Source organism: Pseudomyrmex gracilis, unplaced genomic scaffold (assembly GCF_002006095.1).
Source record: "Pseudomyrmex gracilis isolate BER0280 unplaced genomic scaffold, ASM200609v1 scaffold_2, whole genome shotgun sequence".
Classification (NCBI taxonomy): domain Eukaryota; kingdom Metazoa; phylum Arthropoda; class Insecta; order Hymenoptera; family Formicidae; genus Pseudomyrmex; species Pseudomyrmex gracilis.
Genome location: NW_018020586.1, coordinates 1,592,078 through 1,617,248, shown reverse-complemented (window position 1 = coordinate 1,617,248; position 25,171 = coordinate 1,592,078). Strand labels below are relative to the sequence as shown.

At 36.7% G+C, this 25,171-nt stretch overlaps 1 protein-coding gene and 1 long non-coding RNA gene across 6 annotated transcripts; one reads left to right on the top strand and one right to left on the bottom strand.

The window, feature by feature from the left end:
- Positions 1-1,415: 1,415 nt before the first annotated feature.
- Positions 1,416-23,902, top strand: LOC109853451 (phosphoinositide 3-kinase adapter protein 1). Of its 5 annotated transcripts, XM_020425610.1 has the most exons (18): positions 1,416-1,724; positions 2,199-2,306; positions 4,862-4,915; positions 6,071-6,473; positions 6,546-6,737; positions 6,916-7,175; positions 17,815-17,971; positions 18,084-18,471; positions 18,774-19,070; positions 19,177-19,312; positions 19,431-19,621; positions 20,162-20,231; positions 20,368-20,673; positions 20,957-21,397; positions 21,495-21,602; positions 21,759-21,853; positions 21,979-22,198; positions 22,385-23,902. In XM_020425610.1, the coding sequence occupies exons 3-18, from the start codon at positions 4,906-4,908 to the stop codon at positions 22,984-22,986; spliced, it is 3,876 nt and encodes a 1,291-aa protein (XP_020281199.1). In that variant the 5' UTR covers positions 1,416-1,724; positions 2,199-2,306; positions 4,862-4,905; the 3' UTR covers positions 22,987-23,902. The 5 variants fall into 5 exon arrangements, with proteins under 5 accessions (XP_020281199.1, XP_020281191.1, XP_020281206.1 ...); XM_020425602.1 differs by having other exon boundaries at positions 1,416-2,306; XM_020425617.1 differs by having other exon boundaries at positions 1,417-2,306; positions 20,368-20,661.
- LOC109853480 lies at positions 9,209-11,016 on the bottom strand. Its single transcript, XR_002250118.1, has 4 exons — positions 10,761-11,016; positions 10,319-10,544; positions 9,897-10,016; positions 9,209-9,556 (listed from the first exon to the last, which is right to left on the bottom strand). It is a non-coding gene; the product is annotated as an uncharacterized LOC109853480 (long non-coding RNA).
- Positions 23,903-25,171: the final 1,269 nt, after the last annotated feature.

Below are 25,171 nucleotides of genomic sequence, written 5' to 3'. Positions count from 1 at the left end.
GAAAATTTATTGGGTGTCAAGTATCGTCAAAACTAAAAAAAACGAAGTGTACAAATAACATAGTACACCTGCAGCATTTTAATGGTTTGCCGGGAATATATGTACGTATGCAGTCAACATGTGTCAGACATTTTGTCAGTATTTTACCTACGAAGCCTGTCACTCAAAATTTCTCGCCGGTGAATTCGTAAAACTGGTTTTAGCATTTCTCGAAGTAGTATAGATTTTTTTGTTTTAACACGAAAAATATTTATAAATTTAAAAGAAAATACACATTTTCTCAAAATTGCCTCTCTCTCTCTTTTTCTTTTTCTTTGAAGAAATGCGATAAAGAAAGCTGGATTTTAAATTCTGAACAATCGTGCGTGACACTTAGAAAAAAAAAATAAAAATGACAAAACAATTATTGCTACTATATATTGTCGTCGATTGTTAATATTTATCCATAAACAATGTATTTGTACAGTATGTAAAACCGAACATTTGCGATTTGGCAAAACTTTCTTTTTATTTTCCCAGTTTACGTCGAACGGCCACTCGCTGTCAGAAGTTCACGGTATAGTAATCGCTCAAAGGGTTTTACAAGACATACAGCTGAGTGAAACGTGTCAAAAGGGTCGAACCCTCTCACCGCTCGAGAAGATATGCACGTGTTCGCGGACAGGAAATCCATGCTCCGCTCCGCTTCCGCACGCATATGCGTAACAGACACGCAAGCGTGCGCGCGTTATATTCTTAAAGAAATCGCCGCTAAACACTCGGGTGTGCAAATACATTTCGAGCTGTACCTACGGAGCGGTATATATACGCAGGTATTTTTTATAAACATTTAATCTTAGACCGTATAAGTTGAAAGTGTAAATACATACTAATTAGAATGCTAAAAATAATTACAATAGTTTTAGAAAAAAAACACAAGTAAATCTTTTCATACTTCTTTTGCCATTGTTTTCGTTTTTTACCAATTTTTTTTTCGTCACAATTAAAAAAATTAAACTTAATTTTCACACAAAACCTTGTGCTTATCTTTCGTTTGAGATTATGTGAACTGTGTTTCTAGTAGCCGAAGTGTAAAACAAGCGTGTGAAAAGAGAAAAATATATGGAGGAATCAATTTTCCGAAGGCAAGGATAAAATTCTGACAAGGGTAAAAAAAAATGTGCACATTTGGTACGGTTTCTTCTCAAACATCACGTCGGACCGACGTATTGCCTTTATATTCGGTGTCCCAAAACCTCGAACGTCCTCGTCTGTCCCAAAATAACGTTTCTCGTACAGAGTCTTACACATGGGCGTTTCTTCGGTACGACTTGCCAGATGCGTGGGTGGTGGCAGCTGAAGAAGAGAAGGAGAGCATCGGGGCAAATGGACGAGCGAGCGAGCGAGCGAGCGAACCGAGCGAACGAGCGAGCGATCATATGGTAGTACTGCCGATGGGACTCTCCTGGTCTTGGCTTGTCAGTGCTTCATGAAGTGTTGCGCCGTACCGTGCACGATTCCTGACCGAGCATGACCCTGACAAAGTTCGTGAAACCTCGGCACTGATGCGATTTGACCGGGGAAGTTTCGTAGAAGACCATGTGATTTTATCCCGCGTAAAACTTCCCCTCGCGAGAGATGGGTATAACGTAAATGAACGAAAACGCGAAGTGTCTTTAAAGTATGAAGAGAAAGAAGAGACTGCACACTCTTTATGTTTTCTTCGTAACCGAGTGGAAAAATCGGTAAAAAAAAAGAAACTTTGTAACAACGCGCGAGATGATCGATTGTCATTTAACTAGTAAATTGCAGCAGACTGTGTATAAAGCATACATGGAGACACTAGATGAGATGTTCATGACACTATCGCATTGTCTGAAAGAAAACACTTTTACGAAATCCGTCACTTATTTCGCTATAACTTCCGGAATGATTTTTTTTTTAATGCAATCGAGTCGTATTCTTCAGATCCACATTATCTTTATACGTACGATAAGAGCGAAGATCGATGTTTATCACACCTGAGAATAAAAAAATACAAAAATTTTAACTTTTATTGAAATTTGTAAACACAGATAAGATAAGATCTGATATTTGTGTTGAGAACATTTTGTGGGTTTCAGTCGGAAGAGAAGAAATAAATAAACAAATGATAATATAACTTTACACACACATTTGTTTTTAGTTTGAGTGAAAAGTAACGTGTTGTTTGCTGCTAGTTAAAGATAACTTCTCTATTGGATATAAATTTGAAGACTTTCAAGCGGATTATAGAAGACAGAAAACCTGAATAATGCAGAGAATATTATAATAAGGACGAAATAAAGGTGAGTTCAAGAAGTGTGACATCAAGAAGTTTATACATACGTAATTTATATATATTTATTCTGTTTTCTAATGTACTGAAAACTTTTGTTACAAGACTGAATTTATCTCCATTTTTCTGAACCGACTTCTTTCTCGCGTGTTCGTGCGCTTCAATAAGTAATTTTCAATTGTTCGTCAAACAATATAAAGAAATACGTATTATTTATTGAGAACTTAACACAGTTTTTCGCGTCTATCCTTATTTTTGCTACTTCTTTCATTTTTATTCCACGCAACTCAATATAATTTATTTATCATTCAGACATATGTAATTCGTTTATCGCAACTAATTCTAAAGACAAAGAGAGCATCAAGAATGCAATCTTGAGGCGCGATATCAAATTAATCTCTACGTTTCTTCTTCGGAAGATTGCGAAGAGAGCTAGTAAAATCGAAAGCTTGTTTTTTTTTTTTTTTTTTTTTTTTTGAGAAACAATTAGTACCGAACACGAAAAACAGTAGGAAGTAGGTTCTCGTAGTAGACGGGGGGAGAGTCGAGCCGTTTTTCCAGGGAAGATCCTCTCAATCACGCCTCGCACCAAGCCGGCGCGTCTTCACGGCGCGAACAACGCACCGCATTCTGGACACAGCGTGTGCCGCACATGTGCGAGATTTACAGGGGCACGTGCATCGCCGGATACAGGCTTCTTTTTCAGACCCGGACCCGTGCGCTTGCCGCAGGTGCAGGGTGCGATGCGGCAAGCGCTGCGGCCAGTCCTCCGCGACGGTCGCAGGAACAGGCCTCTATTAATAGCCGCGAATATGCGCGATTTGTTCGGGAAACCGCGTTTAAACGCGGCACAACTCAATCTCGCAAAACTACTGATGACTGTTTCGACAGTTTTTCGAGAATTGTCTTGCTCGTACAAAAACTCTTGTCGCATTTGTGATCACACCAAGTGCGCAACAAAGCGTCGCGCGCGATTTCTTGGAATTAATTTGAAACAAATTAAAATGTAATTGACAAACAGAAGCAATAGACGTAAATAGGATAGTCGTGCTTGATGAATTTTTTATTTGTATACATTAAAGTTCAATTCTGCTAAAAAGTAAAGATTGATTTTTTTTAATTACACGAAATAGTATAATAACCTATTTCACTTTTTACACAAGATGATTACTATGTTTTGACAATTTCATTAATTGCGTATGTGATCACATTTTTCGTAGCTCTGGTTAATTTAGGTGGAGCGTATCGGAGCACACAACACACCACACGAGCTCAGCTTTTCTTGAGTACAATCACCCTTTTCCCGGCTCTTCTACCCTCTTCTTTCTTTCTTTCTCTTTCTCTCTTTCTCCTCTTCTATTTATCTCCACGTCTCTACCGAGCACGTTCTCCCGGTCGTATACGAAAATAGTAACCGCCATCATTGTACAGCAACTACGAGGGCAGAAAATTGTCGCGGTGTCGCGTATTCGCCGAACTGAATTCCGAGGAAACGTACAGATTTCCCGGTTAATCTCATCTAGAGAGCAGCCACGTGGGTTGACGAAAATAAAGTTGTCATATAAACCCAGTATATATAACTCGGAGAAAATTACGTCGCGTCTTTGGACGCTCCTGTTTTTTAACGTCATTTTAACGTTGACAAACAATTGTGTGAGATCGAGTTCTAAAACTTGCTCAAAGTTTTTAGTCAAAAATTTAATTCTTTTTATATACAAAAGAAAATAAACAAACAATATATACATTTTACAAATTAGAATTTCAACAATTGTGTCAATAAAATAATTACAGATAAATTTAAAGATTAAATCACGAGATTAAAGTCAGAAAGATTTTAAAAACGCGTTTCATATAAAAATTATTTTGCAATCTTTTATTGTTATAGCCCTTGTCTAAAAATGAAGAATCTTTTTGCGCGGAAGCAATCTCTCTCTCTCTCTCTCTCTCTCTCTCTCTCTCTCTCTCTCTCTTCTTCCGATGATGAACTGAATAAATATCATATCATTTAGATAACGGTGGCAAATGTGTGCAAGACACGCGGAGGACAACGTGATAATGTCGCGTGCATAACACGTGAATGAGTCGCCTTCGTGCTCGACCCCCATTACTCCGTTCTACACCCCCTTCTTCATGCAAGTGTAAACGGGTCGTGTTCTTCATGTGCGCGCCTCTCACCGTGCTAAATATAATATTCATGCGTATTTTGAGAGAGATGAATGAAAGCACCGACGGTCTCTCGCGGAGACTTTCCCGTGTATAATTTCCTCAATCAGATGAGAGAGAGAGAGAGAGAGAGAGAGAGAAGAAGGGAGAGAGAGAAAGAGAGATAGTGTATGTGACGCAACAACATTTGTAGTTGAGATTTCAGCGCTAATCTTCAGTTCAGCAAATTAAATGCGAGAAAAATAAAAATAAACATAGAAAAGCAGAAAAATTTAAAAAGTTTTTTCAGACATCTGTATTCATATAACAGCATTTTTTGTGACGCGCGGACTCAATTTTAAATCAAATAAAAATATTTACATACATTTATACAATTGTTCGTAACATTAATGTTGTTTCTAGGTATTCGCGCTCGTCCACTGCATCTTTATACGGAGAAGGTCGCCATGGCAGTCGGTAAGTTTTATTCTTTCCTGGTGCAATCACAATGACAGATCGCGGAGATCGCATACAGATTTCAACGACGCGATCGTCATCGACACGCGGGGCACGTCGTTCACGCATAATCGCGCGTGAACCTCATCCCCCTCTCTCTCTCTTTTATTTTTATTCTCGGATGAGGAGTAGTTTGTTTTTTGTAATTTTTACGCACGAATTGCATAATGCAAAACTCGACGTTATCAGAATGTAATATCAATTTTCAACTCGCAATGAGAAATGTTGATTAATAAACACCAAAACAATCGGTTTCAGACATTTGTCAGACAAAATTATTTGGATATATTTTTAGAGATAATTATAAAAATACGCAGTTGATTCAAGAAAAGAGATATGCGTAGCAAATCGACAATTCTGATGATTTCTTCACGTCGAGAAATTTTCAATAAAAAATGTCACCCCATTAATATAAAAATGAGAGTTAAAGTTTAACAAAAGGAAGTCCGATAAGGATTTATCCAAACAAATGCTCATCTCACTGTCGAGAGTAGCGGCGCGCGAAGATTGTGAATCGAGGTGGCGCATTTCCGCTGCAGCTACCGCGTATTCCTGCTCGGTTAATCGGGTGGGGGAACAATGTAACGTCCGGTTTGGACGTATTCCCCCCATTGGTTGAGCCCAATAGTCGTAGTAAGGCTCGATTATGGTGTCCCATGAACGTAAGCACAGCTCCCACAGTCACAGGTGAACCCTCTGCTGGTTGAGCTGCGATTGTGACTCTCGCGCTCCAACCGCGACAACAGCAACATAATCGCAGAAGAACGTGCGAATTTTGACAAGATAAAAACAATCCCCCGATGCCGATGTTGCAAATCTGTGCGGTCAACGAAGATTTGACGGGACACCAAGAAGTGTTGCTTAATTGAACAATGTTCTTCTCAATTAGTAACAATCGCGCGCGATTGATTAACTGCACGAACTAATGATGAACGTTACGGTCGCGATTGATTGCGCGTCTCCCGGGATATCGATTGCCGAAGTAGTGTTCGATTATTAACAAACGTACGAAAAGCCCACGGACGTGTTTACTCTTCTCGTAGAGAAAATCGAAAAAAAAAAGAGATTCACCTGAGAATCCGAACTGAAGGATCCGTTCGATCCGTATGTTCACAGATAATCCGTCGTACTTCTCGCTATCCGGCGGGGCGTCGTCGTCGTCGTCGTCGACCACAACAAAGACGATAACGTCCCCGACGTCAGTCAGAGGCCACGGCTTTTCCGCCTTGTTTCGGCGGAAAGCTTGCGGCAAGATGGGCGCGGCTCCGTCCCAGGGTGGTGTCATCGTTCCGGAATCCATGTCCAGTTTGCAGCACGAGGGTCGCGCGTCGACCCCGACCGAAGAGCGGATGCCGATGTTGTCGCGAAACGGCGCGATTCATTCCGGCAAGAGGCGAAGCTTCCGGAATCTCTTCAGGTCCGTGAGCGCGAACACGGATCACGAGAAAACACAGAAGTTCCTACAGGGCGACCCGAGGCCGTCCGACATCGCACCACCGTCGCCGTATTTGCCTCACAGGTACACGTGAGCTTTCTGAATAAATTCGAGAGGATAATTCAAATAAGTCGCTAAGAAATTGCCCTGACGTAGGTCGCACTCGCATTCCGAGAAGGACCGATATCGTCCTGGGCGAGGTAGAAGGGTCCTAAAATCCGCTAGCGAGCTTTTGTCCAACGACATGGTCTACTGCGGTTTGACAGGCAACGCCAAAGATGATCGTGACGACGATGACAGCAACGACGACGACGACGATAATGAAGTTTTTGAAGGGAATGATGCGAGGTAGATAAAGACCGAGTCTATTATTTATCCAAGATTTTTTTTTTAAAAAAAACTGTAAATGCTTTACGTGTCTGTCTTATTTTTTCCTTTGCGTGTAAAGGAAATCTTTTATAAACAATTACAGAAAAGAAAACAATTCGCGAAATGTCAAATTTCTTTTCGGGAAAATCTTTTTCAGATACTACAATGTTTCGTTCAGTCTTCCCACGGCCGGTTCCTCTTGCCGAAGAAGACACTCGATCGGCACTTATCTCGGAAAAGAAACAGGCGCGTCCAGTAACGTCGCCGTTTCCGAACGACAAGGATCCAGAAACTTGGAAGTGGATGCGGCAGCTCCGGTATCGGTCGACGATATCTGTAGTTCCTCTTGCAACGAAGGCAGACAGGTTTCCGGCAATAAGGCGAGGCGGAGAAAACACAAGACCTCATCTAACAAAGGTGTGTCTCTCGCGTAGATCTTGTTTTTCAAGTTTTTTACATAATTCTTCATTATGCGATTGCGCAATTCATTTATATATCTCGCAATCAACTGAGCGAACTACTTTTCGCATTCGAATAGTGAACTTTGTCGCTCGCGTCTGATAATTTTGGAACCTTGTACAGAGGTTATTTATCGAGTTACGCGCGTATTCTTTTTTCATCGCGGATGATGATGATTATTTCTATGACGAGAACAGGCACTTGAGTGAAGAGTTCTCTCGCATTCCCACGTCCCGTGTGTCTGTCGCACGCCCGCATTGCAAGCGCGAATCATCGCGCGCGTTCCGAGTCGAGTTATAAAAGTCAGAGACCACTGCAACACAATTTCGATCGCACTGATTGTTCTCCAATTTCTATTCAGATGGCACTTCTGGGTCACTCCGGGCTTTAATTACGACACTGTGAAGTGACAATTGTAGGCTGCAGCGTCGCGCTCAATAAACATTTTTTGTACGAAACGAGTATCGAGTGTCCTTTCTATGTGAAAACTGTGAAGATGTCTTTTGTCACTAAATGGTTCCATTAATCACTTTATTTTCTGCCTGTAAGATATTAATCTTTCTAATGTAAAAGCAACTCGCTAATTTTTATTTTAATTTTATTTTATATTTCGGTGTACGAACTATTTTTTCCCGGTTTTTTTTATTGGCCAAAAACATCGATAAAAACAAAAGGTTGTCATTAATTATAAATTTTACTGGATACACTTGATTCGGATTGCGAGCATTATTTCTAAAGTGTCGATAAAAAAATCCTATCTAAATAGCATTGGCAGTCTCAGGAGTATATTCGGCGATCTTGCGATCGTCGAACTGATAAAATCCGGGACCGATTTGCAGATGAACACGCACGTGCGGCTTGGATAAAGTCCGCTCCGGAAGTTCACAACCTTTAGTATTCGGCAAACGATTTCGTCGTTTTCCGACGTCCGAACGTGTGTCGGTCGCCATAAAACTCCGAAATTTACGACGTTACGTGAGCTGTTACACGAAGAATCACGAAGGATGCATCTAAAATTGTTTTGGTTGTGACAAAACTAACGAGACTTGTGTGTTTTTGCAAATAACTAATTGATAAGTAGATAAATGCTCGAGAAAAACGACGAAATTATCAAAGTAAGAGCAAACAAATGTTTTTCTTGCTTTGATTTTAATAAAATTTAAACATATTTGATATATTCTTATATTTTAAAATATATAATGTACTAAAAATATAATATACGTAATATATATTTTACATATTATATAATGTAAATAATATATTAAAAACTATGTGACAAATTTTTGTTTTAGCTGAGCGATCAAAGTCTTTCTGTCAAAGATTGTTACTTTGTACATAAACTTTTTGTAACGTTGTGTACATAGATAGATGTGCACACACATATACATACATACACTCACACACATGTGTGTACATTCTACACACTAAAAGCTTTATAGTCGCTGAGATTTAATATCTCGATTGACAGCGTTACGTATGTATGTGGAACACAAAGCGCGCGCTTCCACGTGAACTACCAAGCGATTTCTTAATTAAGAAAGTCGGGCGGGCGAGACTGTGTGTACGAGGCACATATGCCTCTAACAGCGAAAATATGACCTCGGCCAGCATCCGGTCGCTCTTTAATTACAGCCGGAAATGAATCGTAGATAGTCACATACACGAAGCAGACAAAAAAAAAATAACAATTCCACTTTGCGGGAGGCCGGTGATAAAAGTACGTACGCATGTGTATAAGTAAGACAAGGATCTGACTCGTGTGTAGCGAATTATCTTCGTTATCCCAATTAATTAACTTAAACAGTTCGGGTCAAATCAGCACATCCGGTCAAAGAGTAATTTCTATACACACTTGCGAGTTTATAAATTACATATAGCTTCGAATTCGTGCAAGGAAAAAAATAATAAAAAATTCGAGCTCTGTCACAAACTCGGTTCCTAAAAAGTGCTTTTACATTCACTCCTACGAATTTGTGGATACGAGCAATTTTTGAAAATACAGTATCTCGTGTTACGTACACGCGTTATCACATTTTCCGAAGAGTTCGTTCTTTCACAAAAAAAATATTCTTTATTTTTGCTACGCGTGAACAAAGATGCGCGAGAAAAACAGATATCCAAATGTTATTTGTGAAGTTTAGATTGGTTTCGGGAATGTGTGTTTTCACGTGTCTCTTCCGTTGCAATCGTTGCACAGCCACGTCGCTGCGCCGGCACCGAAACGGAAATATCCGTCCATATGTTGACACGAGGTCACAGACGGTTGTACCAGCACATTTCTACGACCTTATCGAAAGAATATGCGCACTCCCCTTTTGCCATAGATTCTTTCCTGCCGTCTGAGAAAAGAAAGAGAGAGAGAGAGAGAGAGAGAGAGAGAGAGAGAGAAAGGAAAAGAGAGAGTAGTAAAAGAAGACACTCTCTTTCATTTTATCTTTGCAATTCATTTTAAACAAATATTGAAAAATCCACCAGACTCTTAGACGCGCTTGAATCTACGAAAGCGCATATCACGCTTTAAAATGATAAATTCGCGCGGTGCGATACTCGCTCAAAATGAATGTGTTATAAGCGATAAACGACGCGGAGTCGCATAAAATCTATTGAAAGACGAGAGGTCAGTAACCGCGAGATTAAGCATTCCGTCTGCATATTCGATTCTATCCTCATATTATTTACCGGTTGTACTTCCTGGTGTTAACTCCGGCACAGAGAGATCTAGCGTTTCCGGCGCAACGTTGACAGTTAGTTTCCAGGAGGCGTCACACACGTCAAGGCACGATACGACAAATAAATCAACTGTCAAACAGAATTATTAAAAAAAAAAACAAATTAATATATTTTTATAAAACTCTCTTTGCATTTTTGTGATAAATAAATTAAACGATAATAATTAAAGTAAATATTGGAGCAAGCACTTTTCTGTATTAATTTTTAATTGTTTTTATTTTTAACGTTGATGTAATATCTCATATTGTGCATCTTCTCTCTCGCGGTTAATTATTATTGGACATTATATCTTTATCCCGTCGAGAGCTTCGAGTTCGGAAATTGCATTAATTAATCCGTTCAATCAGCACAATTAGTGTTTGCATACTGACTCGTGTTCCACATTCAGACATGTAACTGTGTCTGCTTTGTTCGGATTTGCTACGGATTATCATAAACGGACGGGCGCGCGCACGTTGTCGTTCCGGGAACGACGAAACATCCGGAAGAAGGAAAGGAATATCCTTCTACCCCTCTCGATATTTGATCTCGCTGTAAATGTTTACGTTCTCCGAGATTGTCCAGAAACCGAAGAGAAACAGATACTGTATAAACTGTCTGAAAAAACCCACAACTGTTAATTGTTTATATCTTTTTACTGTTAATATTTTTCGTCGTGTGATACGTTGTGTAAAATATTTACGAATATTATGAAGAAAATCGTCAGCAAAGTACTTAAATAATAACTTCTTGTTTAAAAATGCTTACTTTTAACAAAAAAATTTGTTAAAATAAATTCAAATTCTTGCAAAAATTATGTACAGGTAACCTCACCTTTATTTATTGCTGACAAGAATTTTTTATTTTTGCTGTATTAGTCGCTAAGTAAAGTTAATCGATATTAAAAAATATCGATATTCATCTTATTTTTATACTTTTATTTGCAGACAAAACTCAATTTTGTAAGAATTCATACCAAAATATCTATGGTCCGACGTGGAGACAAATTTAATTCATTCCCGAACGATCAATGTGATCAATAAAGTGAGCGAAATATGTCGAAGAGTAACGCGATGAAACGCGACTTTTGGTTCGGACTGGATAAATCGTAGTTACCGGACATCGCGTATTGACCAATCAGAGCTCGTTTATGTACTTGATGGTCGTTCCAACTCCGATCGCGCCTCTCGAATCCCTTTTCGAGCACGAATCTAAATTGACGTGCCAAATAAAGCGAGTCCAACGTGTGGATTTCCAGTGTATAAATGTTCTGGCATTGCCTCTCTCCCGATTTGGAGCACATTTCATTAATCGATCTCTTCAATCGACCTCTAACTATTTTCGATTCCCGTATACGTGATAATTACGCCGATTCTAGTTTTAATTAAAAGTTTTCAAAAAAGGTAAAAAAGAAACGAAAAATATTAGCGAGAGAGAAAGAACGATTTTGTTACGACATCACGACAATATAATACTTTTGCAAGTATATAGATAAAAACTAAATAGCAAAGAGAAGAAGGAATATATTTATTCCCTTTATCCTTATAAGCTTAAAATGAGATACGCGTTCAGATAAAAAGAAAATATTATTTGCTCTAAGGGAGAGATTTAATATAGTGCATATCTCACAGCGTGCTGGTTATATCTTCGAGTCGTCTATATTCTTATATAAGAAACTTCTCGTATTTCTCCCGCGAAGAAAAAAGGAAAAAAAAAGAGATAGACTTTGAAATTGCTTCTAAACAGATCCTCTTTTAAATGAATATTAGATAGAAGAAGGGTCACGCACCATTTTTTCTTCCAGTTGAGCGCTCTATCACTAGAAGACAAGATGATAGAAACGGTTTAAAGATTAAAACGCGTTATACGTGTAACATATGCATTGCAACATTTCTTAGGACGACAATCGTGGAAAAAGAAATTAGGACAGATAAGATTTGAGAAAGACACGATTCGATAGTACCTGCATCGATTCTATTCTGCTTAAAGGATTGTCGGAACGAGATATAGATGTCTCGTTGGACGTCCCGAGCTTATACAGAGATTTTATCTTTCAATAGACCACACCGCGGTCCGAAACAATGATGCAGCAGAAACACAAAGAATGATTTATTATTTCCTTGAGGCGTGAGATCGTTTCTATCATCTACTCTTTCAATGTCAAGGTTTTTGATATAATTTTTTTATATATAAATAATAATTTTTATACATAATAATTTTTTACACATAAATAAGAGTATAATAAATCTTTATTGTACGTTTGTGTGTGATGTACTTTTAAAAACTATTTTGTACAACCTATTTTTAATCTCTTGTAACTTATAGAAGCTATTCTCGCTGTCCTCATTAAAAGAAAAACTCGATTTCAGATAAACAATTTTATAGACCACCGACAATTTGACAGAATCAAAGATCTTTCTGTATATATATTATACAAATTTGTATATAAATCAAAGATCGTTTTTCAACGAGAACATTTTATTATCGGTTATTATTCCCAGTAATGGCTAATGATTCTCTTGTCAGTCGAGATTTCCAAGAAAGCGAGGAACCTATAAATGCCACCGAGAAACTTATCATCTTCAGTCCCTCCGAGAAATTTATAAACAGCATATATATACGTACGTTTGCGTGCGTGTGTGCTCCGAATGCATTGGTTACATCGCGCTGCGTTAGCTTGCGTATGACGATTTCGCGCGTATCCGTAATTGACATTCTCGCGATATACGTCATATTTTCCACGGAAAAATAGTTTTCACATTCGTCATTTTATTATTTCCGGATATTCGATTTTTATGTAGATAAAGTCAGTAGATTACGTGTACGAGATTACCGTGTAATAATTTACGTTTTCTTTTTTAGAACAACAGATTTGTTTTTATTGCAATAAGAAGAAAGAACGGCTCTGGTTTTGTATTTTCTGTGTAAATAATAATAAATCAGGTCTGTGGTTATTGTAATTAATTTAAATTATGTTTTTAGTATAATTTTCACAAATTATTTTAAACAGAATCACTTTCTTCTCTCTCTCTTTCTCTCTCTCAATGATTTTTTGAAGAAGTATTGTCTGGAATATTTTGTGTGTATGTGTGATATGTATAATACGCAAAGTGCTACGGAGATAGCCTCGAGTTTGAGATAGTGCTCCTCTCTCATAGACTTCAAAACGGTTATTATTCCCTCGTCAGTCTCTTGAAGTGAGTGACTCAGTCTTCTCTTCTGATCTGATTAATTGAAGCAGTATAATTTCTGTATCTCAAATGCATAACTAGACGTACGCATATTACTGTGGGACTCCGTACAGTGTAATTACGCGTATTTCTGATTTAATTAATGTTGTGCCGGGGAAAATTTTAGAGTTATATGTGTGCTCTGACGTTAAATCTATTTAAGAATAACTGTAGCTAAAGAAACAAAGTTTCTCACAGAAAATATTTTTACTTGTATTTATTTAATTTTAATTACAAGTTTTATAATAAAAAAAAATATACAACGCGTAGTTGGTGAATTATTTGCTAGACCGACAAGTGATTTAGAAGGAGCGGCGGAAATAAAAGCGCCGATAAACGATCTCTTTAAAAGCCCTGGTTGCGCCAAGCAAAGAATTTTGATTCATCTGTGTGAACGGAGTCTCTGTTTTACGTCCCGGCTTTTAGAAAACTGTGTGTGTGTCTAAAATAAAATATAATAAAAGCGTTCGAAATATTATTCTCTGTATTTCCAAGCTATATCAAAAACAGATATTGTGCAGCACGCGCGAATCTCTTCCACACATTTATAAATCTTCCTTACTTCAAAACATAAATCTTTCTCTTTTCACTTTTTTCTTTTAAAAGTACATTATTGTACAGAAAATAATGAAAATACGTTTCTTCCATAAACTGAACGTAAATAGTTTTTACGTCAGTTATGTCGTCATAAGAAAAAGAAGAATTCACAAAAGATTAATACGTGCATCTTAAAATCGTAGTCTTTTTGTGAGAGAAATTTGATGTCTTGACGACGCGCCTGCGCCGGACGTAAGCATCGCGATGGTCGGTGTATTCTCGAGAAACGCTCGGATGTCTGTTCAGTTTGGCCGCGCATCACGTTGAAGATCGGTTTTATACTCATCACTCTCTCGTGTAAATTTCTCTTTTTTACAGTTTTTTATCATTAATTACTTTTACATTATTAATTAAAAGTATCGAGCATAGTTCAAACGAGCTTACTGCTCGACGCGACATACGTGAGAAAAATGTTCCTTGCACTATATATATTGTATTTTTATTTTAAAATTACTCAAACTATGTTTTTTAAAAAATAGTACACAATTTTGTTTTAAAACATTCAAGTTACATAGAACTTTTAATATATAAATATAAAATAACTTTAAACAAATCTAAGCATCGAATTTTAAAGTTGCTCGTTTGACCAATTTTAATTTACGCGGGTTTTTGAAGTCAAAAGTGCTTCATTATCAAATCTGTCTTGTATGTCGAGTAATGGTTCAGTTCAATCGCAGTTCTTTTTTGCAGTGATACAAAATGAATGAATTTACACGTGTTGAAAAATCGTAATAAGGAAATAAAGATGAAAATAAAGGCTGAGGATTATTATGCCAAACGGAGCGCCGAATATTTTGGTAATTATCTTTTGACATTATGTTCTCTATGTTTTACGTATCACAATAAAAATAATTGCTTAATTAAAGAAATAAATGATATAAAATAGGAATATATAAATGGTGTGTAATAATGAATTGATTTTAATATTTGCTGAACAGAAAGTTAATATAAAATACCACTCTTACAAAAAGTAATGTGTATAATTAACAAAAGTGTACGTAAAGATTAGCATACATAAAATTGATTATTTTTACACGTGTACACACGCTCCGATTTGTCACACAAAGAAATATTTTACACACTTTTTTTACTTACCTTATTATTTATAATGATAAAACTATTATAAAATGTTTTTCTTTTTTTGATGCGCGCGCGTTTTGCGTTGCATCTTTCACAAATTCTTTATGAAGACGTCATCTTTCGTCCTGATGCAGGAGGATATGTGGTATGTTAATCAAATGCAAAACCAATCGTGGGCCGAATACAAATGAGATATCGAGGCAGCGTCATCTTTAAATCAGTTATTTGTCAACTTTTCGTCTAAAAACCTCATTACATTAACATTTAAAATAAAAATATCTTGCGTTATTTATTTTACACTAATGTTGTAACAAAATATATAATTTTTACATGTACGATATACCTAATGTAAAAAAATCTTCCTCACATGCAAAGAATCAAATAAAGATTGAAGTTTCGTAATGAGAATCTAATTAAATCTATCGTCACAGATTCGGCCCACGATTGTATAATATCGTTATTGTTTGACGTAGTCGGAGCAGGAAAGAATAATTCGGAGAGATGAACAACTCGCACAAACTTAATATACAACGTGCGTGTCAGAAAATTATGGACATCGCCTAATTCGACCCGGCAAAGCTGCGAGCGTGAAAACAATACGCGCGGGGTGGGGCCTCGAAATAAAACGGTACGATTTCCTCTCGAGGGAGTCTTCGAACACACAGTCGTAAGTCGCGTTGGTTGTGGACTAGTCCTCATTCGAGATTGAACGAAAAGGCAATGATCTTACCTCGGGGAAGAAATCCGTTACCAAAGTATTGTATCGCGTAATTTTGGACGAGTATACATTCCGTGGTTTTATTTCGATTTATTAAAATCGTTAAATTACAACTTTGCGATTTATACGAAACGGAAGTGCAGTTTTTGATGTGTTGTTCGTCTTTCAAAATGTTTCTTTGAGTTCTTCGAGCACATACACACACACAATTACAAGAGTCAGAAATGATAAAAGATATCTTCGCCAGTCCGCGGCCAAAAAGACGAAACCGGCCATTTTTCATAGATCTTTCCTCAATAACTCGTAAGTCAATGTTCTTGTACTAATAGAATTATTACGTGAACACAAATACGTGTGCTGCAAAATCAACGAACATCACACGTCTACGAGTAATTTAAGTCTTCGAGAGCGTTTGATCTTTTTTTTTTACAGCGATTATTATCGTTCAAGTGCAACACACGACCCACGTGCGTTGCAAACCGACTTTATTTCCTGTGATATTATCGTTGCAGTTTCTCGTCTGTTAGATGTAATAAGTGACAGTTACATTTTACGAAACACGGTTCACAAAATATGACTTTCTTGTGACAATTATTTTAAAAATATTACTCTGGAGTAGCGTATTTTAAGTAAATAAAAAATACGAAAAAATAAACTTATAAAAAAGCAAAACATATCTTATCTTTAAGTGAAAGTATAATTGTTCATGTAACTTTAATTGGAAACTAAATTGTTACTTCATGTGCGAATTTGAGTTTAACTTTTGATCAAAATCAATGTGAGAACAGAAGTACACAAAGGTAGTTTCCTCGCTCTTTGTTCCCCGACGTATTTTGAATCTAAGGTGTGTTATCAAAATATCATATGCCGAGAAAAACAAATTGAAAAACAAAACAATCGAATGTGACCTATAAATGACTTAACTCTCGGTTTCAGTTTGAAGATAAAACGACAAAAATAAAAATTATAAGTGTGCTCGAAAAATCGAAGATTACAGTAATAATAAATGATATTACAACGTTTGAACTGTTTGATTTTTAATGTCAAATTTTGTTGTTATTATACAACAATTACATTATTTTGTTATTAATTATTAAATGAGTAAATATTGCATGAGTTGCAATGTATGCTTGTGTATTATTATTATGAATGTATACACATCGCGTGTGAAAAATATAGATCATCAAGGGAAGAGAGAGAGAGAGAGAGAGAGAGAGAGAGAGAGAGAGAGAAAGAAAGAAAGAGAGAGGATGATATATTAACGTCATGAATTAATTTATTATCAGTTTTACGTAGGCTGTGTGACCAGCACGAAATTTACTTTAAACCTTAATGGATTCACGAGTAATGAAATCTGACTTGAAACATACCGGAAGCACCAAAACCGGAAATCGAAGATGATATTAACGTCATGAATTAATTTATTATCAGAAATTCACTTTGAACTTAAATGGATTCACGAGTAATGAAATTTGACTTGAAACACGCTGGAAGCACCAAAACCGGAAACTGCGCGTCTTACATTCAAAAAAGCAGGAATTCTTGCGATAATAAAACTTCCTTGTTAATAAAAATGTTTAAGTTTTTTATAAAAACTATTTTTATAATAAAACTATAAAAAATATATAAAAGAGGTAATACTTTTGAAATATTTCTGCTGTTTTACGATCAATTGTTTCTCAATAAAAATGTTCAAAAGTTTTTTTCCAAATATTAACATATAAAATATAAAAACGTTTTATTGCAAATATTATATTACAATTTATGATGTACTGCATAAAATCGCTAGCTTTTAATTGTAACAAAATGACTGTCAAGAGCGTATCTGTATGCGACCGTATTGTGTCAACAGTATCACAAAATCAATTCGATTGATACGAGCCAGTGGTTGCGACACTGTGTACCGATTTCACGGTAAAATTTTAACAGAACTAAATTTCGTCGTGCTGTGATCATTGTTTTCGCGTGTAGCACGAAATAGCCGCGTTATCCGCGCAATTATTCCATCAAATATATTATGGTCGCATTGCGTGTTTCATAACATGCGTCACACGAAATTAAATGCATTCTCCGAGCCACAAGATAAATCAAGGTTACCTGTGACGTACATATGTACACAGAAAGCTCTTTGTACATTAAAAAGAGAGCAGTCGCGTATAAAAAATCATGTATATATTAGTATAATATGTATATTCATACTAAGTCTTTTAAACTCTACAATCTTATTAATGGATATTCAATTTTTATTTTAACCACGTTCCAGGATCACGTTCGTTAACGACCTTGTCAAAAGATGAACAGGCAGAAGATGATATTCTCTTCGTTTCCAGCAAAGAGAGCGAAGCTTCGAACTTGTGGGTGAACTACTTAACGGCATGTTTCGAGCAAATCAGTCGTCAGCAAGGACGACCTCCGTTCAAGTAAGTTTGTGAAAAACTTCAAATTAGATTTTAAGTTGTCGAGAAAAATATCAACAATTCTTGAAATCAGACAAATTCTTTAACCGACAATTTTTTTCGTCGTTTTTTTCAGAGTATGTCACGTGACGATCGAGGAGCCGATAGGTCCGAAGATGCAGGACAAGATCCGATCGTTTCGTCTTCAAATTGTCGTTGTATGTCCGGTATTACTGGAACACGTACGAGCTAATTTGGAACATGCCGTGCAATTGACTAAACATCTGATTGCTGAGAAAGTACTGGCAATGATGCTGGGCGTTCACGACAGTCATATTAACGACACGCTCAGATCTAGTCTGGTGTCTTACGACAAGTGGAAGAAGTTTTTTGTGAAGGATCAGGACGAGACTTTTGTGGGCGAATTGCTGGGCGCGGCGGTTGCCATTTTGGGCGCTACGCCACCACCAGCACTTAAAAGCGACAAAGTTGCGTTCTCCGTGCATCCCAAGAAAGTCAAGCTAGTAAGTAATTGTATCTTTGTATAGAAAAGCTTTCTCTTTAAACTACTTTTTGTGGAAATTCTAATTATGAGAGAAATTAGTTAGAACTTGAATATTTAAAAAACTTTGAAGTTATAATAATTGCAAAACATCTTTTAATCAATAAGCACTGTAGTGGTTTTACGTTATTCGCAAACCACTACCGGCAACACCTTCGATCGCTAGTACCGATCGCTCCGACAAATTTAAAAACACTTTTGTAAAACTTTGTTTTTCTCAGAAGAAGAGTTTTTTCTCGAGCAAACGATAATTTTTGTTTATAGGGACAAAACAGAATAATCGTTTTGCTGAACGATCCCTTAACTCCGAAAGATAATGTCTCCGTAGTCGTTGATCGTTGCGGTGACGCGATCGACATAAAAAATGTGAAAAGAAGAAATCCATACGCGCTACAATTCTCGATACCGGAAAGATGTCTCGAGGTTTCGATGTTGGTTGGCATAAAGATATCTAAAAACGGATGTTCGCTTGGTGTCAGACAAGTAAAGTGCGAGAGTCGGTTAAGAGAACTAGATCAGATTCTGAGAGCGCATGACAATCCTCTCGAGTTTATGTGTCAGGTAATTTAATTCAAAGATCTCTCGCAACAGATTAATTTAATTCCGGATTTAATTTGAAATCCACATAACGAAACAGATACTATTGCATTTTCTTTATTTGTCGCAGACTTTTGGCTTCAGTTCAACGGATCGCGAACAATTGGACAATTGGATGTTTCACGCGTTTCAGAAGAACGTTCCTCCTCACTTTAATCTTCTATCTACTCCAAGCGGAATGGTGCCAGCTCAGAAAAATTATTCAAGTAAGTAATCCGTCCGATCGGTGTTCAGAGTCATTTTTTGAATAAAAGAATCAAATTGGCATTTTCTACTTGTGATTTCTCTGAGGAATCGATTCGAATCTTGAAGCTTGGTTTTTAGGTCCAGAAGAATATCCGACATTGCTACATTTTGCCGCGCGGTTTGGTCTGGAGAGACTGGCATGGCAATTACTGGAATGTCCGGGTAGCGAGCTAGCGTGCGACTTGAGGAACGTCTCTGAGTTGACACCTGCAGAGTTTGCTGAACAAGCTGGACACACAAAACTGGCTCATCAGCTGCGGGGCTACATGGTACAAAAACCTCGCCTTTAGACCGACGTCCGCAAATAGTCGAACACAATCGGTACTTCCGCGATATTTTATTCATCGTTTTCCTCAAGACCTGACCGCCCATTCTTTGCGCGAACTTACTTTAGAAGAAAAGTTTGTAAGACACACACTTAAAAAGAAGAGAAGGAAAACCTTTTATATATATGTATAAAAATTCACTTATATTTCTTATATAATTTCTTTTCAATAATTGATTTTTCTGAATAAATGTCGGTTGAAGACTATGCGAAAAAAAAATTAACAAGTTTGAATTTAGTACGCATTTTTTTTTTTTTTTTTAATAAAATCGTCGTTTTCGCTTTTTTTAAGTGTGTTCTACTTTCAGAACTTTTCTCGCTTATCACAAATTAGGCTAATTCTCGAGAAGAAAATTTGCGCGAATTTGCATGTCACTCATTCGAATCGATAACTCGAGCGGTTTGATGAATTAACCGATATATTGACTTTATTGACTGTATTGCATGTTTCGGGTGTGATTTTGGATACCGGTGAACGAAACAGCAAATGAACGAATTCACCAACATGTACAGCTACCTCAAAGTCATGAGCCAGACGACAAATCGATCATCAGGTATTGAAAACACAATTGAGAAACTTTTCACGAATTCTGTGTCGGAATTTTTTTTATATTCAAATAATTGAAACAATTTGGTCTTTCTTGAGATAAAATATAAAACATGAGACATTTGAATATATTTTGACAACAGATTCGACTAACGATCTCTCGTCAACGGTCGCGAGCGAAACCGGCAACGAGAAAGAGGACTATTGTCGACCGAGACCTTTGAGCGAAGCTTACTCGGTGCCACCAGCCGCAAGACCGGTAACATCTTTGATCTCAACTTTCCAAACGACAAACGCCACGAGCAATCCTTTAGCCGCGAATTACTCAATTGTGCCGACACCTAAGCCAGTAATGTTGCCGTCCACACCTACATTTGGAATCGCTCCGAACGGACTGGATCTGTCACTTCAGGGATATATGAGAATGCATCCCGTCGGTAGCGTATTCCGTGTGTTTTTACGATCTTTTATATTTTAAACATGTTATTATAATGAATTCATAATTGTATAAAATAACAATCATATAATTTATATGAAAATTATAAATTCCTAATTATTTATATATATTGTAATATTATACAATTTATATATCATATCATTAAATTCTCTTCGCTATGCAAATTATATTTATCGTAATATAATTGTTCAATATTCTTCTGGAACAAACATATTTTTTATTTAAAGTAAAAATTAATAATAAAATTTTGACGAGGAGTATCATCATCTTTAAAGGTGTGAAAACGCCGACCACGACGAATCCACCGCCGTCTCGGACGGGAACGCCTACACAAGGCACTCGACAGGAGTGTCATCATTCGAATTCAACGGGAATGCGAGAGGATAGCGGTCAGAAAGTCTGTCAGAATCTTCCGTACAGCAGAACGTCGTCTAACAGCAGCACCAAGTCGAAAGAACCGTCATCAGGTCCGCAGGACGAGCTTCTCGAGATCATAAACGACTTCAAAAACAACGTCTTTACGATATCGGAAGTGGAGAGACTCGTCGAGAACTGGCAGAAACGAAACGACGTGCAGCAAAGCTTCAAAGACAAGCAACGGCAACTTATGGCAATGAGAGAGGAGTACGACAGAATACAAAAGAAGATGAAGGAAGACATAAAGACTGTGACGCCCTTTGATAAAATACGAAAGTTCTTTTCGAAAGGAAAGAAAGGCAAGCGTATTGATTGATATTTTTCGAAAATTCTTGTTTCTTGTCTCTTAATTAAGCGAAAACTAATTGTGACTTTCTGACTTTTTTTGTTATGCAGATACGAAAGAGTCCGCTGTTGCCGACTCTTCGGGCAAATCCGAAAATATTAACAGTGGCATAAGTGACCGTCGGCCTGTTAGCAGTTTAAGTCTTCGTAGTATATCCAGTAAGAATAAAATCTCTAGCACGATAATTGTTAACGATACGCAAGATATTTTTAAAAGCATCTCGAAATAAGAGAATTTGAAAAACAATATTTTTTAATTTAAAAAACTACTGTAATATGCAAGTTGGTCAAATATGATTTTACGAAATGTTTCAGGCTCGTCCTCATCTGGAAGAATGAGCACTGTCAGCGGCTGTAGTGGTGCCAGTTTGGGTGACAGTGGCACTCATTCAGATTCTGAAGACAGAAGGGTTTGTACGATAATACTTACGAAAACAAATTACAAGAATAATTTTATATTAAAACTAACAAATGAGAAAGTTTGCATGTAACAGTAAACAAAGTTATCTTTTTATCGAGATAAAATCATTTTTAGATGCAAAATGTCAGGGACGAGAAGACTGGCATAACATCTTACGAGATACCACCTGCACCGAAGCCGTTCACAGGACGATATTCACCGGCATCCGGGTATTCCCCGTCACCGAGTGCCTCCCTCGCACGCGATCTTGATCTCCGGCAAATCACTCAATCACCGTCCAGGGTCAACGACGAGTATTACATCGCGTTTCCACCTTCGAGATTACCTATCCATTGTAATTAACTTAAGTTATCCAAAAAAAACATTTGTTCACACGATGATGTTGACTCTCTCAAATTATCAAAGACATCTGAAACCTTGGAGGTCATTTTTTAGAGTCGTTTTGAAAATAACAAAAACAATTCTTTATTGTAGAAAACTGTCGCAAATGTTAGAAATAAGCAATCCACAATTATTGCAGTGTTCAAAGCGGATGGATCTCTGAGGGAACCGAACACACCGATCTCACCATGCGAACCGCCAAGATTTCTCGACTGCATTCAGAACGTTACAGTGGATGTGCATCAGAAGGAAACACAGGCGACGAAACAAACTGGAGTCGACAACAGTTACGTGAATATCGATCCGTCGACGTCCAATTTCGCTTCGCTCGTATCACCGGGCATGTGTATCCCCGATTGCGCGAGTACAGAGCCGACATCGGCAAATCGGGAAGAGACCGCGAAGGAGCGCGAGAATAATAATATCAACGACATCGCGCGTTCCGATATTACGGTGGCGCCGATGCCATCGCTCTCGCCACCTGCGGTCGACAAGGTTGATTCTGCAGGTCAAGAGACCGTCGAGATGAAATACGAACGGGAAAACACGACGGCTGATGTGACCGTCAACGTGATTACGCAAACTGCAAAGGAGGTCACTGAAAGTGAGACCAGAATTCCAGAATACGTAAACCTTGCCATTGCCACGGATCGTGATACTGTCAAGGTTATCGGAGCCATACCAAAGAAACCGCCTGCACCTCCCGTTCCGCCGAGAACTACGACCTTACACATTGATTGATTCAAATATAACAACAAATGTGTGATTGAACTTGATATTTTTTATCTAAATTAAATATACTTTATATTTGGTTCTGTGTGTCTTAGATCTCAGCGGCTTTGTGATGTTGATTTTAAGTCGATGATCGAGCGTCAGTGTCGATTTCTAATTCCACATTTCCATTTATGGAACTCTCTGCTGCATGTCGTATCGATCGCGATTTCCTTGAGATCTCATCGATATAAATTAAAAACTTATAAATTAAAAAGTTTTTACTCGTAAAATTAGGAGGCTGATTCAAAATAATACGTAACATATATACGTATTTGGTTCCTCTTTGATATTTTTGTATGAGTTTTGAATCTTGATTGGCATTTTCGTCGACATTAAACAGCTCCTGCTTAATTAATATTTTCGAACGGTGTGATTACGTCACCCGGAAATTTTTTCTTCAACCTCCGTATAGATGCCATTCTCTTTTTCAGTATCTGTACTTTTCTCATTGTCATCCTCCGTCAAGTTCAATTTGTGTGCTCGACATTCCTACGTCCGATTTTTCTTGTTTAGTCTCGTCTCCAAATATTTTTTCTGTTTTTACTTTCTTTGACTTCCGAAATAGTCTCTTCGAGCGTCAAAACGCTGACTTTTCTAACGCTTTTTGATGTTTCAATAGTAAATAAAACTCACGAGGTTTATTAACTTATTAATTCGATCTCGTAATACAACGTTAATATAAATATGCAATTCATTCGAGAGTAGTCTTTATATTTAGCAATCTTCAGCAATCTTGGAAAATCCCTAGCGGTTTTTTCCTCTCTTCACGCCGATATAAATTAAACAAACGCCAATCGTTCAATCATGCGATCAAAAATGCAAATTTTCGTGTTTCAATTTATATATAGATTATATAATGTGCGCACACACATAAATCTTTTTCATAATTTTAAAATAAAAATTGTGACTAAGAGATACACACGTGTGTACATATGTCATTATATACAATAATATATGTAATAAAAGTAAATATATAAAAAAATTGCAAATACAAACAAGTATATATACATATAAATTAAAAGATAAATATGTAATTATGTATTACATATTTGCAATTATAATTTTACACACAAAGTGCAACACAACAGTAGGTACAACCGAGAGCGAGATGACTTTTTTTCATGCGAGACTTAGTTTTCGGAAAAATCATTTTTTGTATTAATATACATTGATTAAAATTACAATTACTAATACATTAAAAAAGAAAATATCATATTAAAAGAAACTTGATATATTTGCTTTTTGACAAATACATCAATTTTTCAATTTCCCAAAATTGTTTTTCTTGAAAACTAAGCCTCACACGAAAAAATTTTTTATTCAGTCTTTTCTTATTTATGCTCAAACAATTATTCCTTTTGTATCATCTGTCTTACCGCACTCTGTATGTGTGTGATAAAGTAAATATAAACTCTGGTTTTAATCGATTCTGATTATTCATTGCAATTATAACTCAGAAACAATCAATAAGATAATCACGGCAAAATATAAGACATTAATAAAAAGTTCTCGTTAAACTTACATACTAAATCTTGTATGTATCAAACCACGACTGAATTGTAATATTAATGATTAAACATTAGACCGTATAAGATTAATGTGTATTTCAACGTAAGCAGATAATTATGACGCAAAGTATCTTTGCTGAAGGATACTCGCTGATTGTAAGCAAGACATAATTGCTAGTAGTATTACTCATAGTCATTTTTACTGTTATAAAAAATTGAAAATTGGCTTCAAGAAATATATGAATTTACCTAATATGATTTCGAAAATTATTACATATATTTATTATTGTTCGCACAAAACGATATACTTAGATTACACGCAAATTAAGATATTGGAAAGGGGAGATATTTACAAAACACAATTGCCGTTGCAAAAAACAAAATTTTCTATACGTAATAAATTACATTATTTATTATCATGCACACGCGGACAAATACGTATGAGAGTGATAAAATACGAAGTTTCCTGAAAAGCGCAAATGCCAACGTTTGTGCTCTCTTTGTCTTATCTTTTTCTTCAATATAATAGATGCAGTGTATCAAATTAAGAATGTTTCAAAAATTATTGATAAGTAAACTACAATTAAAAGGTTTGATAAAGTATTTTGTAATTAATCTTATTATTCGTTTATTCTTTCTCTCTC